Genomic DNA, 18,838 nt, shown 5'->3' with positions numbered 1-18,838 from the left:
TGCAAAACCGTGTAATGTCGTCCCTGCCTCCAATGCCTCATACATCTGTTGCTACAACTATTTGCGCACACAAGCGCCTGAAAGGCAAAGTGTGAGCTGTGCGAGCCCATCACACCCTCTCGCGGCAGGTGCCGACCAAATTCCAGGTGACACGCATGAAAATCTAACACCGCTCGCATGGCACTTAGAAAATGTGTGGCCAGTTACACTCTTGGCACAACAACAGACTGCAGACAACCACTGTCGTACTGCTGTGAAATTTGTCTAAGTTCCCCATGAGTGTGACTTTGCAAACACACACACTGACACGTGGGTGTGTGCACTCCACTCACAGGAGGCATGGCTTCTGACAGAAGCAGCTGTGGAGATCTGTAATTCTAGATATTCCAGCTACACAACACCTACTGTGTTTCGACAGTCATGGACTAACAACTGTCCACTGTAAGGTGCGTGTGTCTGATTGCTGTACAGTGGTCCCTCGTTTATCGCAGGAGTTCCGTTCTAAAAATAACCCGCAATAGGCGAAATCCGCGAAGTAGTCAGTGTTATTTTTTACAATTACTATAGATGTTTTAAGTCTGTAAAACCCCTCACTACACACTTTATACACTTTTCTCAAACAGGCATTAACATTTTCTCACTTTTCTCTCCTGTGTAAACACTCAAGGTTCAAACCTTAGTAGAAAAACAAGTCCAGTATTATAGAATGAAACCAAAGATCAAAACCTGTTTTCAGGCCCAAACATTTGTTTGAGAAATAAAAATAGAACATTTTCCTATAAATAATTATGATGGTTTTTAGAACTAACAGATTAAATTTTAATGATCAACCTACGAGGTTGGATACATAAGAAATTATTAATAGTGACTGTTATGACCGGCTCAAAGCCATAACAAAAGTGGAGACCATGCTGGAGTAGCGTGCACAAAATAAGAATTTATTTAACAAAAACAAAGATGAGGTGTGAGTGTCAGCATCAGTGGTGAAGGCAAGTGTTTGGATGTATTGTGCGTGTATGTGTGCGAAGATGTATGGTATGTGAAATTAAAAACAACTCAAAGTGCATGTCGAAGGACCCGGAGCCCGGCAGCAGCATGTCAGGACCCGCAGCAGCAGAGAGGGAGGAATAAGCGGAAGAACAGGCAGAGTTTTATAGTGTGTCCTCCGGAAATGAGCACCCTGCAGGCAAAGAAGAGGGCAGAAACAAACACAACCAAATGCCCAGCCCACAAGGCCCAGGGCCGTAACAGTGACTGACCAGTATTTCACAGTTCCTCTGACTGTGCCTCTTCGTCCTGGCGCTGCTCCGCTGTAGCGTCTTTCCACTAAGTGACACCTCGGTGCAGTCTTTTTCCAAGTGAATAACACAGTATGGGTAGTTGTTGGCGCTCTTTTTTCTTCTGGGCAAGAAGATTATAAACAGGCACATGCAGAACACAATGCGCATGCTCTTTCTTCGCTCACTGCCTCCGGTGTTACCGTTGCGGTACGGATCCAAGTCATTCTCAGTGGCCACAAAGCTCTGCGGCTGCGGTTACCGAGACCATGCAGCGCTGCAGATTTTTCCACAAGAATTCTATCCTTGCGGGCTGCTGGAGCGCTCTGCATCAAAACAGCGAGTGTAGTCTCTGGACCTGTTGCCAGATTTTGCCCGCAACGCCACACAGCAGACAATGGGGTGGTGTGAGTGGCCCGCTGCGGCGCTTACCGAGCTTACCGCGTCTGCAGGCTACGTGGGGACGTGCAGGTCATACCGGCAGGCTTTCCCATGCCAGATCCAGCTCAAGATTCCCTCATATGCACTCAAATCATTTCGGATCCTATTTTGCTGCCATCAGAATATATAAATTGCGGTCAGATGGTCCTCCAGGACCGGAGGGTTTTCAACATGTGCATCACACTTGGGGCCGATTTTGACCAACTGTGTGGACTCTCGCAGATGGCTGCCAGAACATTTTGGAACTGAAACCCAACACTTTGTGGATGTGCACCAATTTGTTATTCTGACGCCATTCTGTGTGATTCTGGTTATGTGTGACGGGGGTTTTAATGTTGTTAACATTTGTGTCTGCTTGTATCTGTTGTTTGGTGTGCTTCTTTTTGTAAATGCTTAATCCAAGTTAGTGGTGTCCAAAAGCCATACAGACATATTTGTGTCTAAATTCCATCTGGGATAAATTAAATCTTCATCTTATGTCTGTCTTTGAGCTCTTCTGTGCTTATTTGGGTATACATGTAGGCCTAATGTTCACACCCAAGGACAAGCAGGAGTAATGGATTTATTGATCAATGACTGGTAAAGAGGATATACAAACCTCAACAAGGTGGGATCATGAACTACAAATTAATAACATAAACAAATGGCTAAAAATCCACTGTCATCTGTATTTAACACACGTGGTACAAAACCTGTTTGAAAAACAAGAGATGTCCTGAAATAAATGCATTCAGCATATTTTTTTACAAGGTTGTTTTAACGCTAAGAACATTTGCAAATGTTCAGATAGATGCATGTAACTCATAGCAGGGCTGTGAAAACTCAGCGGATCTGCGGGATTCTGCGGATTTCATCATGGGGGGGGGGGGGGGGGGGGGGGGGTTAGTGATATAGTCTTTAATCATGAACATCACTGAGTTTTTAAAATGCTTATCGCAAAGCATTCTTTTTACGACATCGTGTAAATTTTATAAGTCTGCGGACACTGATCTGGGTGTTACAGATACAAATCAGTTTCCTCGGATCCGCGGAGTTTCGCGGAGGGGGAAAAATGCCACTCAAAGCGTAGCCTGTTACGACAGTTGTCGTAAAGCAGGACTGGTTGGTTGCTGCGGTGACGCTGTATGGCTCCTGTGCGACGCTTAAGCTAAACTAGCATGTGGACATCCCAAACTTTTAGAGCTTTCAAGTTTTTAAAAGAAGATTTGTGCAGCATGTCTGTGTCACGGACCGATGCGCACAAAGAGAAGATAGCGAGAAAGACTGTTTGAAAAGTCTTGTAAGGACAAGAATCCGTGGAATCGTCGCTGGCTTCGTCAACACACCTGAAAGATATGGAAACCACCTGGACAACTGAGAGCCTACACAGAAACATTGCGACCAACTGTGGGCATGAGGCCCTGGCACTGGTACGTAAACTGGAAAAGACTGCTAAAAAGATAGCTAACTTTAGAAACCACTTAAGATTTAACCTGAGATGCAAACAAAACAATGTTATTCCCAAATGCATGAAGCAAAAAGCACTAGAAGCAGTCACACAGCAGAAAAGATCCAGCACAGTTACTTTAGGAGGATTTTGGGTCTTAGAATTAAGAGGCTTCATTTTAAAATATTAGACCTCCAAAATAATCTTGATAGTTCTGCACAAAATGTTAGAAACTTTAGTGGAGGAGAGGCCCTTAATAAGATCACAAAGTTCATAGTTAAAATTCAAATGGCTGAGCATTTAAAAGTAAGGAGCGGCAAATCAGGAAGTTTCACAACCTTTTAGTGCAGAAAAGGCTTACTTTCAGTGGGAGTATTTTAAAAGATACACCCAGACAAATTAGGGACAACAGGGAAATTGGGTAAAGAATCTCTCCAACAGGTTCTACACAGACAGAAAAGGATGTGCTCGCTAAAGGACTAAATTTCTCAGTGACCCCTAAACATATTACCGACAGTAGATTACATCACTGCAGTAGAGTCAGCCATTAAACATAACAGTTTGTCAGAGTCAGAAGCTGGGGGACCTCCGACTAAGAGTCACAGCAGTGCTGAACAGTGCTAAAACTCCTCCGTCCAAACATCCAGGAGAAGAACGGAAAGCTTTGTCCAGCACTGCAAAAGGACCAAAGCATCCTTATCTGCCAGCGGATAAAGGCAGATGCCACGGTGGTCCTGAACACATCGGACTATGAGGCCAAGATCAACAACTTGCTCAGTGACTCCAATACACACAAACGTCTGAAGAGAGACCCCACAAGCGGCTATAAGAAGAAAATCATTAGCTACCTCCAAAACCTGGAGAAAGTGGGACTCATCGACAGGCAGACATACTACAGACTGTACCCTGGGGACGCCACTCCGTGCATCTATGGACTGCCCAAAATCCACAAACAGGACGTGCCACTCAGGCCTATAGTATGTAGCACAGATTCCATCACGTACAATTTGGCCAAGCACCTCAAGTGGATTTTGGCTCCTCTAGTGGGTAACTCAGACCACCATGTGGAGAACACACAGATTTTGTGAACAAGATCAAGGACCTGCAGCTGGAGGCAGATGAAACAATCGTGTCATTTGATGTGACTTCGTTGTTCACCTGCATCCCCACCGCTGAGGCCGTCTCAGCGGTGAGGCAGAGACTGCTGGAGGATGTGTCTCTACTTGAAAGGACCAAACTCACACCAGACCACATCTGCCAACTCTTGGAGATCTGTCTCAACACCACGTATTTCCTGTTTAGGGGGAATTACTACAGGCAGATTCATGGTTGCGTGATGGGGTCTCCGGTATCCCCCATTGTGGCCAATCTGTACAAGGAGCGAGTGGAGAAGACAGCCTTGACGTCTTTCATGGGCATCTCTCCCAGTCACTGTTCAGATATGTTGATGACACATGGGTTAAAATCAAGCAACAGGAGGTTGAGGACTTTACAGAGCACATCAACTCGGTGGACTCCAATATCACGTTCACACGTGAGGATGCAGAAACAACCATTTAGCCTTCTTGGACTGTGATGTTTACGATTGGAGAGAATAGCAGCTCCAGACAGGGGTGTACAGAAAACCAACTCACACGGACCAATATCTGCTCTTTGGCTCAAACCACCCCTGAACACAAGCTCCGGGTGATCAGGACCTTCAACGCAAGAGCCCTACAGGTGCCCACAACTGCAGAGGGAAGGGCTAAGAACAACAACTTGTCCGGAAAGCCCTCACAGTATGTGGGTACCCACGATGGTCCCTGGACAAAGTTCAGAAGTCCCAGAGAACAAAGAGACCAGATAGACAGGAGACGGACACAAGAAGAAGAGGAGTTCTCTCCTTATTTAGCAGGAGTAGGGGAAAAACTACAGAGGATCTTCAGACAGCACAAAATCCCAGTTTACTTTAACCGGTTAACACCTTGAGACAAGAAATTAGTTCACCTAAGGACAGGATCCCTAGTTACAAACAGAGCAATGTAGTGTATTCTATCAGATGTCAGGAAAACTGTAACGAACACTACATAGGTGAGACGAAGCAACCTTTACACAAAAGGCTATACCAGCACCGGCAGAGAGGTCGCCAGTGGACCTCAGTCTGCAGTTCATCTCCACCTTAAAGACACTACCCAACATTTGAGGACAAGGAAGTTAAAATATTAGCCAGAGAGAAGAATGGTTTGAGAGATGGGTCAAGGAGGCATTCTTTGTGAAACGTTTTGAAACCCAGCCTTAAACCGGGGAGGGGTCTGAGACACAGTGGGATACTCAGGTCAAAGCAGTTTCAGTCTTTTGTTCATGGTAATGAGTCATTCACGTCAGCAGCAGAGTCGTCAAGGGAGCCAGAGCTGCCTGTCATTAGGAGGGTGCTAACTATCAATCAATCAATCAATCAATTTTTTTATATAGCCCAAATCACAACAAACATTTGCCCCAAGGCGCTTTATATTGTAAGGCAAGGCCATACAATAATTATGTAAAACCCCAACGGTCAAAACGACCCCCTGTGAGCAAGCACTTGGCTACAGTGGGAAGGAAAAACTCCCTTTTAACAGGAAGAAGAAACCTCCAGCAGAACCAGGCTCAGGAGGGGCAGTCTTCTGCGGGACTGGTTGGGGCTGAGGGAGAGAACCAGGAAAAGACATGCTGTGGAGGGGAGCAGAGATCGATCACTAATGATTAAATGCAGAGTGGTGCATACAGAGCAAAAAGAGAAAGAAACAGTGCATCATGGGAACCCCCCAGCAGTCTACATCTATAGCAGCATAACTAAGGGATGGTTCAGGGTCACCTGATCCAGCCCTAACTATAAGCTTTAGCAAAAAGGAAAGTTTTAAGCCTAATCTTAAAAGTAGAGAGGGTGTCTGTCTCCCTGATCTGAATTGGGAGCTGGTTCCACAGGAGAGGAGCCTGAAAGCTGAAGGCTCTGCCTCCCATTCTACTCTTACAAACCCTAGGAACTACAAGTAAGCCTGCAGTCTGAGAGCGAAGCGCTCTATTGAGGTGATATGTACTACGAGGTCCCTAAGATAAGATGCGACCTGATTATTCAAAACCTTATAAGTAAGAAGAAGAATTTTAAATTCTATTCTAGAATTAACAGGAAGCCAATGAAGAGAGGCCAATATGGGTGAGATATGCTCTCTCCTTCTAGTCCCCGTCAGTACCTAGCTGCAGCATTTTGAATTAACTGAAGGCTTTTTAGGGAACTTTTAGGACAACCTGATAATAATGAATTACAATAGTCCAGCCTAGAGGAAATAAATGCATGAATTAGTTTTTCAGCATCACTCTGAGACAAGACCTTTCTGATTTTAGAGATATTGCGTAAATGCAAAAAAGCAGTCCTACATATTTGTTTAATATGCGCTTTGAATGACATATCCTGATCAAAAATTACTCCAAGATTTCTCACAGTATTACTAGAGGTCAGGGTAATGCCATCCAGAGTAAGGATCTGGTTAGACACCATGTTTCTAAGATTTGTGGGGCCAAGTACAATAACTTCAGTTTTATCTGAGTTTAAAAGCAGGAAATTAGAGGTCATCCATGTCTTTATGTCTGTAAGACAATCCTGCAGTTTAGCTAATTGGTGTGTGTCCTCTGGCTTCATGGATAGATAAAGCTGGGTATCATCTGCGTAACAATGAAAATTTAAGCAATACCGTCTAATAATACTGCCTAAGGGAAGCATATATAAAGTGAATAAAATTGGTCCTAGCACAGAACCTTGTGGAACTCCATAATTAACTTTAGTCTGTGAAGAAGATTCCCCATTTACATGAACAAATTGTAATCTATTAGACAAATATGATTCAAACCACCGCAGCGCAGTGCCTTTAATACCTATCCCATGCTCTAATCTCTGTAATAAAATTTTATGGTCAACAGTATCAAAAGCAGCACTGAGGTCTAACAGAACAAGCACAGAGATGAGTCCACTGTCCGAGGCCATAAGAAGATCATTTGTAACCTTCACTAATGCTGTTTCTGTACTATGATGAATTCTAAAACCTGACTGAAACTCTTCAAATAGACCATTCCTCTGCAGATGATCAGTTAGCTGTTTTACAACTACCCTTTCAAGAATTTTTGAGAGAAAGGAAGGTTGGAGATTGGCCTATAATTAGCTAAGATAGCTGGGTCAAGTGATGGCTTTTTAAGTAATGGTTTAATTACTGCCACCTTAAAAGCCTGTGGTACATAGCCAACTAACAAAGATAGATTGATCATATTTAAGATCGAAGCATTAAATAATGGTAGGGCTTCCTTGAGCAGCCTGGTAGGAATGGGGTCTAATAAACATGTTGATGGTTGGATGAAGTAACTAATGAAAATAACTCAGACAGAACAATTGGAGAGAAAGAGTCTAACCAAATACCAGCATCACTGAAAGCAGCCAAAGATAACGATACGTCTTTGGATGGTTATGAGTAATTTTTTCTCTAATAGTTTAAATTTTGTTAGCAAGAAAGTCATGAAGTCATTACTAGTTAAAGTTAATGGAATACTCAGCTCAATAGAGCTCTGACTCTTTGTCAGCCTGGCTACAGTGCTGAAAAGAAACCTGGGGTTGTTCTTATTTTCTTCAATTAGTGATGAGTAGAAAGATGTCCTAGCTTACAGAGGGCTTTTTATAGAGCAACAGACTCTTTTTCCAGGCTAAGTGAAGATCTTCTAAATTAGTGAGACGCCATTTCCTCTCCAACTTACGGGTTATCTGCTTTAAGCTACGAGTTTGAGAGTTATACCACGGAGTCAGACACTTCTGATTTAAAGCTCTCTTTTTCAGAGGAGCTACAGCATCCAAAGTTGTCTTCAATGAGGATGTAAAACTATTGACGAGATACTCTATCTCCCTTACAGAGTTTAGGTAGCTACTCTGCACTGTGTTGTTATATGGCATTAGAGAACATAAAGAAGGAATCATATCCTTAAACCTAGTACAGCGCTTTCTGAAAGACTTCTAGTGTAATGAAACTTATTCCCTACTGCTGGGTAGTCCATCAGAGTAAATGTAAATGTTATTAAGAAATGATCAGACAGAGGGAGTTTTCAGGGAATACTGTTAAGTCTTCTATTTCCATACCATAAGTCAAAACAAGATCTAAGATATGATTAAAGTGGTGGGTGGACTCATTACTTTTGAGCAAAGCCAATAGAGTCTAATAATAGATTAAATGCAGTGTTGAGGCTGTCATTCTCAGCATCTGTGTGGATGTTAAAATCGCCCACTATAATTATCTTATCTGAGCTAAGCACTAAGTCAGACAAAAGGTCTGAAAATTCACAGAGAAACTCACAGTAACGACCAGTGGACGATAGATAATAACAAATAAAAATGGTTTTGGGACTTCCATTTGGATGGACAAGACTAAGAGACAAGCTTTCTAGAGCACAATAGGCTCTAATTAGAGCTATTGTTTAGTCAGTAGCCTTAGCAGTCTGCCTCTCGGTAGGAGGGGTCTGGTTAGGTTTAAACTCCAGCTTTTGTGACTTCGGATCATTTCTTCTCGACAAGAGTCAAGACAGAAGTCAGCCCACCAGAGCAAGAATTTTAGCTGAGGAAGCTTCTGCGATTTGAAGCGAAACATCCTCACGTCAAGCAACCCAGTCCCAGTCGAAGATTCAAGCTTTTCTACTATAAACGGGAAAAGTGAACTGTGCCCTCTCAGGAAAACACGGTAAGAATTTTTCTCTCCCTGAAAATAAAAAACATTCTGCTGTTCAAACAGGATTTTAGACAAGATTATGTGACTTTTTTCATTAATCTAGACTTTCTTTCATTGTAAAAAAAAAGACATCGTGGCTTTGAATGGATTTAGGCTGCATGAATTTACACAAGAATATAAGTGACTTTTTACTATAAGGTATATTATTGATATTTTACCATGATTTTCCAAATATTCTACAAGGTTAGCTGTGGTTTTTTAAATGCTGTAACAGCCTTTTGAGTCTTCATAAATTTCATGTAGTTTAATTGTTCTGAGTTAATGCATAATTTGGTTTACAATAAAAGTAAAATCATTCCAGGTCTACTTCCACATCATATTCTGTTATTCACATCATCGATAGGTCAAATAAAATGTTGAGTATAGGATTCATTTAAATAGCACTCATTTTGAGATTTGTTCTTCCAGGAGATGCTGAAAAAGTACCATTAGATAAAAAATTAATTCTGGGGCCCACAGGGCCCTGGACCCTGGCTCCTGGGGCGCTGTACCCCCCCCCCCCCAGACCCCCTGCAAATTTCCTCGGATTCATAATTTTCATTCACAGCCCTGTTGTAGTTGATGCATTCATGCCTGATATAAAATCAAGGTACTTCATTCTAAACATTCATATCCTGAATGAAATGTAGTTTGTGTGGGAATTCAGTGGTCTCCCAGAAATTTACAGCATGATGGTGCTAGAGGTCTGATTGGGTTGTTGAGGTGATATTTAATGTTCAGCATGTCTAAAGTCCAACAATTCTGAGTGTTTCATAGATATTTTGGGTATCGAAGCAGAATTTATGACACAGCTTGTTTAATACCTCTGTGACATATTTAACAGAAATAACCCGCCCCCTACAGATCCTCTAATTTTGCCTCCGATTATTAAAAGTACCCCTCAATGCCACACGCAGGCATTATCTATAACAGCTATCTTTGCTAAGCTCATAGGCTGTACATTTTATTTTTTTAAACATTAAAATATTATGTAATTGTTTTTTAAGAGGGGTTTTTTCTTCATTGCGTTGTGTTTTGGAGGGCCTGTTTCTATTCACTTTCAATTTTTTTTTCATATGCTCCTCCCCACTTAAAGTTGTCGGTAGCTACGAGCTAGATAGCAATGAGTGCATTAATGTCGTACACTGTTGGTCACAGAAATTACTATACTGTTGTGTTTTTTTAGCATTTTCTTTAAAAAGCATGAAGGATCTGTGTGTTTGTGACGGCTCACAGCATGGTGGTCATAGAGGCTGCAGCACATGAGATATTTGATCGTCCCAGAGCAAATTATTGTGACAACGGGCATTTGGGCCATAGTTTCATGGTGAACTTTGCTTGTAGACCTTTCTTGCAGTATGGCATTGTCATTAAGAGCTCCATGTCAAAGTACATTCCATTATCAATTTCAGATTTTTTCCTATGCTTATTAGTGATTATATTTTCCTGAATTTGCATTTATTCTGTTGTCGTTGCACCAAAGGGACATTTTCTCCATGTATATTATGATGCAATGCATGATCAGAATTGACAGGAAGTCGGCAAGGATGTTCAACACATTTACATAGAAACCTATTGAATGAAAACAGGTCATGTCTTATGGAAATTAATGATTTTGGACCTAATAAGACATGGATTCTTGGTCAGGTCTTGGATTCAGAACTGAGCAGATCTCCAAAGACATGTAGTTAATGCTTATTTTCACAGTGGTTTGTATAATATATGCTTTGTGTGTGTTGTGTTACCTAGCATGAACCGTCTGAGCACTTTGCCCAGAGGATTTGGTTCATTACCAGCTTTGGAAGTGTTGGACCTGACTTACAACAACCTGAATCAGAACTCTTTGCCTGGAAACTTCTTCTACCTCAGTGAGCACTCACTCACTCACTCACTCACTCACTCACTCACTCACTCACTCACTCACTCACTCACTCACTCACTCACTCACTCAAAAAGGGCTATTGTTGCCAACGCACTGGGAAAGGGGTATTGTTTATTTTGTCCGTCAGTGAAGAGGCTGTATCTTGGAAATAGAAACAGAGCCAATAATTATATTGTAGCTTGAGTCCTGGAATAAAAATAATAATTGTCTTTTTGAGCTAGACCGTCACCTTGACCTTTAAAAGTTGATTGTTTTGGCCTACATCTTGGGTCTCGTGTAGATTTTTAATTAATTTATTACATTTTTGTGATAATTTCATCGAATGAAGATTTAAATTTGGTGTAAGAAAATCATTGTTTTTTAATGTTACCATTTCTAGAAGTGTTAAAATATGTTATATATGAATCCAGTATGTGCTCTTAAGTTTTAATATTATAATTTGCCACAGAGTGCCCTTTTTAAGGCTTATGTTGTTGCCGGTGACAGTATATGCAGAATGTGACAGCACTCACTCATCTCACTCATCTTCAGCCGCTTATCCAGGACAGGGTTGTGGGGGCAACAGCTGCAGCAGGGGACCCTAAACTTCCTTTTCACAGGCCACATTAAACACCTCTGACTGGGGGACACCGATGCGTTCCCAGGGCAGTGTGGTGATATAATCTCTCCACCTAGTCTTGGGTTTTTCCCAGACGCTCCTCCCATCTGGACGTGCCTGGAAAACCTCCCGAAGGAGGCGCCCAAGGGGCATCCTTACCAAATGCCCTAGCCACCTCAGCTAGCTCCTTTTAACGCGAAGGAGCAGTGGCTCTATTCCGAGCTACTCACGGATGACCGAGCTTCTCACCTTATCTCTAAGGGAGACACCAGCCCCCTCTGCGGAAACCCATTTTGGCCACTTGTACCTGCAATCTAGTTCTTTCGGTCATGACCCAACCCTCATGACTATAGGTGAGAGTAGGAACAAAGATTGACCAGTAGATGGAGAGCTTTGCCTTTTGGCTCAGCTCCCTCTTCGTCACAAGAACACAGTAGAGTGAATGCAACAGGATCTCTGCTGCGGCTGCGACTGTGACGCACCTGGTTTGTGTCATAAATTTTTCTTTGTGTTTTTAAAGCTTTTGAGTAATTCAAAAATACATTTTCTGACCCATGAGGTCAAGCGGCCCCCCCCCCCCACATCCAAATCGTGCCAAATTAGTCTCTGTCATTTGTGTTGTGTTTGTGCTGTTCAAATAATTTGCTTAACTGTAAGCCTACAGCTTACTTTTTAGACCTCTGTGCACTGCCTGCCTACATTGTGGGCTAAGCAGTCGACACGCAATGGTCTGCGGTCTGCTCCCCCTGCAGCACTGCCCTCCTGAGAGTGCTGCGAGACCCCCTTGGGGGCCACGTGCAAAAAACCAGCACCTTTTTAGCTACGGCCTTGGATCAGACGAGACGAACCGCTGAATTTAAGCGTATTACTAATTTGATGGAGTTTACCACCCACTTTGGGCTGCATTCCCAATCAGAAAGACTCCGGGAAGACCTGACCCCGGGGCGATGGAGGCTGTTACTGGCCTTATGGGCCTTTCACACTGAATCCGTCAGATGCGTCAAAATCGGTCTAAAAGCATTATTTCAATGAGACGCGTTGCGTTTTAGCTGCGTCAGATGCGTCGCGTCAAAAGCCGAGCTAAACCGATGCATCTGACGGGAGCGCGCATTGCCGCTTGTCAGCAGGCTGATGGAGTCAAAGTTCAATCCAGTCCAACTTCCGACTTGCTGAGCTGTGACGTACCTTTGCGTTGTCCAATAGGAACGACGCGTCAGGCCAAAACACGGAAGACAGGTGGCAGAAACCACTGATCTCTACAAAATGGATGGTGCAGAAATCACTGATCTGTGCAAAACATGCATTTCACAGGACTCCTCATTTATGGAGCAGTTTTCTGAAGAAAAATCCTTCGAAATGTTTTTTTGTTGTTGTTACCTCATTTAATAAAACAAAAGTTCAGAACACTTGTAATTAAAATAGCTAATAAATCAATAAATGGTTCTTTAGAAACCTTTCATCTGTAAATTAAAACCACCTGTTATTTCAGATTATTTCATTTCTTGTTTAACATAAGGAACCTCGGACATTTATTTTTAGACAAATAACATGGAAATTTGTACATTTTTTTTTAAGTCTGGTAGATTATTTATATCTCATTTTAACCAGAAAAACACACTGTAAATAAATACTAATGTTTATTATAAATACAAGAGGAAATAATTTAACAATGACTGCAGTTTGATTATAAAGTAGGATTTCTGTTACATAAACCTCATGATGATTTTTTTTTTTATATATATAAACATTTCAACTTGTAATTTCACCAAAATATGTAATTGCCTTTAATGTTGTTATCAGGACAGAGTCATTTCTAAAATATGAATTTGAGCACAATAAGTGGAGAGCTTCTACCTGTGCAAATGTCTTTTGACTTTGATTTCATGGACATTTTTAATGATCCGTTCATTTATTGTTAAATATAAAATGAAACAGCTTTTTAAAAATAATCAAATCAAATCCAATCAATTTTATTTATATAGTGCCAAATCACAACAAACAGTTGCCCCAAGGCGCTTTATATTGTAAGGCAAAGCCATACAATGATTACGGAAAAACCCCAATGGTCAAACGACCCCCCTGTGAGCAAGCACTTGGTGACAGTGGGAAGGAAAAACTCCCTTTTAACAGCAAGAAACCTCCAGCAGAACCAGGCTCAGGGAGGGGCAGTCTTCTGCTTGGACTGGTTGGGGCTGAGGAGAGAATCAGGAAAAACACATGCTGTGGAAGGGAGCAGAGATCAATCACTAATGATTAAATGCAGAGTGGTGCATACAGAGCAAAAAGAGAAAGAACACTCAGTGCATCATGGGAACCCCCCAGCAGGCTAAGTCTATAGCAGCATAACTAAGGGATGGTTCAGGGTCACCTGATCAGCCCTAACTATAGGCTTTAGCAAAAAGGAAAGTTTTAAGCCTAATCTTAAAAGTAGAGAGGGTGTCTGTCTCCCTGATCCGAATTGGGAGCTGGTTCCAACAGGAGAGGAGCCTGAAAGCTGAAGGCTCTGCCTCCCATTCTACTCTTACAAACCCTAGGAACTACAAGTAAGCCTGCAGTCTGAGAGCGAAGCACTCTATTGGGGTGATATGGTACTATGAGGTCCCTAAGATAAGATGGGACCTGATTATTCAAAACCTTATAAGTAAGAAGAAGAATTTTAAATTCTATTCTAGAATTAACAGGAAGCCAATGAAGAGAGGCCAATATGGGTGAGATATTGCTCTCTCCTTCTAGTCCCTGTCAGTACTCTAGCTGCAGCATTTTGAATTAAATGAAGGCTTTTCAGGCAACTTTTAGCACAACCTGATAATAATGAATTACATGTAGTCCAGTCTAGAGGAAATAAATGCATGAATAGTTTTCCTCAGCACTCATCTGAGACAAGACCTTTCTAATTTTAGAGATATTGCGCAAATGCAAAAAAGCAGTCTACATATTTGTTTAATATGCGCATTGAATGAATATCCTGATCAAAAATGACTCCAAGATTTCTCACTAGAGGTCAGGGTAATGCCATCCAGAGTAAGGATCTGGTTAGACACCATATTTCTAAGATTGTGGGGCCAAGTACAATAACTTCAGTTTTATCTGAGTTTAAAAGCAGGAAATTAGAGGTCATCCATGTCTTGCTTCATGGATAGATAAGCTGGGTATCATCTGCGTAACAATGAAAATTTAAGCAATGCTTTCTAATAATACTGCCTAAGGGAAGCATGTATAAAGTGACTTAAAATTGGTCCTAGCACAGAACCTTGTGGAACTCCATAATTAACCTTATTCTGTGAAGAAGACTCCCCCATTACATGAACAAATTGTAATCTATTAGATAAATATGATTCAAACCACCGCAGCGCAGTGCCTTTAATACCTATGGCATGCTCTAATCTCTGTAATAAAATTTATGGTTCAGCAGTATCAAAAGCAGCACTGAGGTCTAACAGAACAAGCACAGAGATGAGTCCACTGTCTGATGCCATAAGAAGATCATTTGTAACCTTCACTAATGCTGTTTCTGTACTATGATGAATTCTAAAACCTGACTGAAACTCTTCAAATAGACCATTCCTCTAGACCTCTCCTCCCAGTGAGGAGAAAATAATAAAATAGTTGCTGTTCAAAGAGCCTTTTATTTAGAAGCAGGTAATGTTCTGCTGGATTCTCGGGACCAGATGAAGGTCTCTTCTGCAGCTTTGAACTCTGGTGGTTTTGCTGAAAAACAGAGATGTTTTCTTTCGACTGGACTTCGCGGTGTTCAGCTCATCAATGGAAGTTTGGTTGTCTGCACAGCAAATGTTCCTGATTGGGACAAATAAAAATATTTCTTTAAATATAAAGAAACACTAAACAGTTTATATATTAAAAAAACGGGAAAAAAGATGGAAAAAATACCCCAAAAAATTAGTTAGTTAAAGTTGAGCTTTTGTGGTGTCTCAAAAAAGCTGTAGCTTTATTTGGTAAAAAATAAAAAGACTGAACCATTTAGAAATTAAAGTGTTCACTCAGATCAACTGTGCTAAAAGGCTATGCTAACGTTAGCCGATCATTAAACCTTCAAAGCAGTCCAGTAAATGTCACGTTTTATTTTTATATTATTCTCACCTCGATAAAGCTGCAGAACTAAACTCCGTTGGGCAAACTGGGACTTCGCATACGAGGTCTGTCCATAAAGTATCGTACCTTTTTATTTTTTTCAAAAACTATATGGATTTCATTCATATGTTTTTACGTCAGACATGCTTGAACCCTCGTGCGCATGCGTGAGTTTTTCCACGCCTGTCGGTGATGTCATTCGCCTGTGAGCACGCCTTGTGGAAGGAGTGGTCCCGCCCCGTCGTCGGATTTTCATTGTCTGGAAATGGCGGAATGAAAAGGACTTTTTTTCCATCAGAATTTTTTCAGAAGCTGTTAGAGACTGGCACCTGGAAACCCCATTCGAAAATTATCTGGCTTCAGTGAAAATTTTACAGGCTTCACAGAGAATAAGGACTTTAAATACAGGGTTAAGGACCCCTTTAAGGACGGTCGGTGCGCGCACTGCGAGCTGCGACGATTGGCACAAACCACTGGATCATTTGTAAGCTGATGGCTCTTTGGATACGAGACGTCGTGTGCTCTTTCTCTGGTTATCACAAGACATGGACATCAGCCATTTTCCGGCAGATTTCACTTTTAACAAGAGATTTTGTCAGGAAAGCCGCGCAGAGGCTTCGCCCGTCACGACCGATTCGCTGATGAAGCGAGACAAAGGAACACCCTCCGTTCGGAGTGTTAGAGGACAAGTTGGGACATGTCCAGCTCTCCACAAGTGTCTTTTATACTCACTAGACTGGGTAAGCACTGAAAGCCGAGATAGACATGTCCCAACTTGTCCTCTAACACTCCAAAACGGAGGTGTTCCTTTGTCTCGCTTCATCAGCGAATCGGTCGTGACGCGCGAAGCCTCCGCGCGGCTTTCCATGACAAAATCTCTTGTTAAAAGTGAAATCTGCCGGAAAATGGCTGATGTCCAACTTGAATGGATGCTGTGAATTGAAAACCCATGCCAAATGTGCACCAGTGTCGCGTTAACATGGCGCTACAAGGATCATGTGCGGCTTGAAATGGATCATATGCAGCGACACGAGTCATTTGAGGCTGGACGGGGCTCAAGTGACAGGTCGGTCGTGGCTCATTAGAGGCTGATACCTGGCACATGTGAGGTACTTAGAGGTACATAAAGGTTTCATCATAATGGATGCATAATAGATGAAAACAGGGATCATTAATGATTCTGGAAAAGAACCGGTTCTTGATACCCATCCCTTGATACCCCCCCCCGGAAGAACCCTGAAGGGGCGGCACGCCTCACAGTTTGAAAACCACTGGTCTAATAAAACATAAATGGACTGTATTTATATAGCGCTTTTCCATCTGCATCAGACGCTCAAAGCGCTTTACAATATGCTTCACATTTCACCCATTCACACAAACACACTCACACACCAATGTCAGGGTGCTGCCATGCAAGGCGCTCACTACACAACGGAGCAACTAGAAGATTAAGAACCTGCCCAAGGGCCCCTTAGTGATTTTCTGGTCAGGCTAGGGTTTGAACCGAGGCTACTCTCAGTTTCAAGCCCAACATTTAACCATTAGACTATCACCTCGCCAACATACTATAGCAACACAACTGTAAAGTTCCTATCAGTTGCAGTGGCTATCCATGCTGAAAAACATGTTGGCCATGGGCTGCCTCCTAATTAAATGTAATAACTGAAGCCAGAAATATCTTGTTTTTTCTCAGAAAATGCAATCCGTCTCACGTGAGGAGAAAAGTAGTTGATTTATATGGAGACAGAAACTCCCCTCTCTTTCATTCTGTGCTGTATGACTGCATACTTCAGTACACTGACGGTGTGTTTTCTGGATGTGCTACAGCCACTCTTAGTGCTCTCTATCTGAGTGACAATGACTTCCGAGGCCCTGCCTGACAGACATTGGAAAGCTGACCAAAGTTACAAATAGCTAAGTTGTCAACACAGCAGACACCAGTGAACCTGGGGCACAACTTGCAAAATGATCAGTATCCAGTTTGATTTGATTTGCACAATGGGGCCGTATTGCTCTTACCATGCACAAAAGCCAGTCACAAGTGCAGCGGGAATTTGTATATGATATTTTAAGGTCTATACACTCCGCCACTGGGTGGAAGTCTGTTTTTAATGTCAACGAAGCAGGAGGAGTTTGCATACTGAGAGTATTTTAGAATCACACCATATATGACTGCATGTAATCTTGGATGTTTGCTGTTGATTGTTGAAAGGATCTTTAACTTTAACAACCTATTTGAGGGCCCCAGTTTTGTGTGATACTTTTTAAATTTATTGTATTATACTTTATTTCTCTATGATAAATCATCTTTATTGTACAATATGATCTTACATTCCTAGTCAAATGCTAATAAGTAGGCAGGTGGAGTTGATGAGAGAGTGCAGGTGGAGCATCAATCTAAGAATTGTTAAGATGGAAAGCTGTCAAACAAAAATGAATGCCTTTTGGGCCTGGATACACACTAGAACTCTTGGAAAAAATGATGGTTTTTGGGAGACTGTCAGTGAAGTGAAAATGGGTATTGGAGGTGTCGAGGGAGGTCACAGAACTGGACTTTCAATCTAAAATAAATTCTGATCAATGATTGAATGACTCCAAACAGGGAAGAAGAAGGGAGGTCTTAGCCTGGGCTGTTTTAATGTGTTTGGAGAACCCACTGATCTCACGCTGAGGATCACGTCTACAGTCCATAATATAATCAGAAGATTCAGAGAATCTGGAGAACTTTCTACATCTAAGCGACAAGGCCGAAAACCAACATTGAATGCCCCATGACCTTTAATTCCTCAGGCGGCACTGCATTAAAACACCAACATTCATTGTTTAAAGGATTTTACCGGGTGGGCCAAGAATACTTGATAAAACCAATGTCAGTTAACACAGTTCGTCGCTGCATTACAAGTGCAAGTTAAAATTCTACCATACAAAGTGAAAGCCATACATCAACAACATTCAGAAATGCCACCGCCTTCTCTGGGCCCAAGTTCATTTGAAATGGACAGATGCAAAGTGGAAAAGTGTGCTGTGGTCTTATGAGTCCACGCTTCAAATCGTTTTCGGAAATAACGGACGTTGGAAAATGACCATCCAGATTGTTACCAACGCAAAGTTGAAAAGCCAGCATCTGTGATGGTATGGGGGTGTGTTAGTGCCCATTGCATGGGCAACTTACACATCTGTGATGGCACCAACAATTAGTGTCCTCAGTTCCAAAACGCTTATTGAGTGTTGTTAGAAGGAAAGGTGATGTAACACGGTGGTAAACATACCATTGTCCCAGCTTTTTTGAAATGTGTTGCAGAGCAAAATGAGCAAATATTTGCACAAAAACAATAAAGTTTATCAGTTTGAACATTGAATATCTTGTCTTTG

The 18,838-nt window shown here is 41.9% G+C and overlaps 1 protein-coding gene across 1 annotated transcript in view; it reads left to right on the top strand.

Annotated features, from left to right (window-relative positions):
• rsu1 (Ras suppressor protein 1) overlaps window positions 1–18,838 on the top strand; it is a 213,396-nt gene that overhangs the window by 63,666 nt on the left and 130,892 nt on the right. Inside the window, 3 exon segments of the mRNA XM_034172800.1 lie at window positions 10,647–10,765; window positions 17,294–17,332; window positions 17,335–17,387. Coding sequence (XP_034028691.1) covers window positions 10,647–10,765; window positions 17,294–17,332; window positions 17,335–17,387 — 211 coding nt within the window.

This window comes from Thalassophryne amazonica, chromosome 1, assembly GCF_902500255.1.
Source record: "Thalassophryne amazonica chromosome 1, fThaAma1.1, whole genome shotgun sequence".
Classification (NCBI taxonomy): domain Eukaryota; kingdom Metazoa; phylum Chordata; class Actinopteri; order Batrachoidiformes; family Batrachoididae; genus Thalassophryne; species Thalassophryne amazonica.
This window is presented reverse-complemented; position numbering and strand designations above follow the sequence as displayed.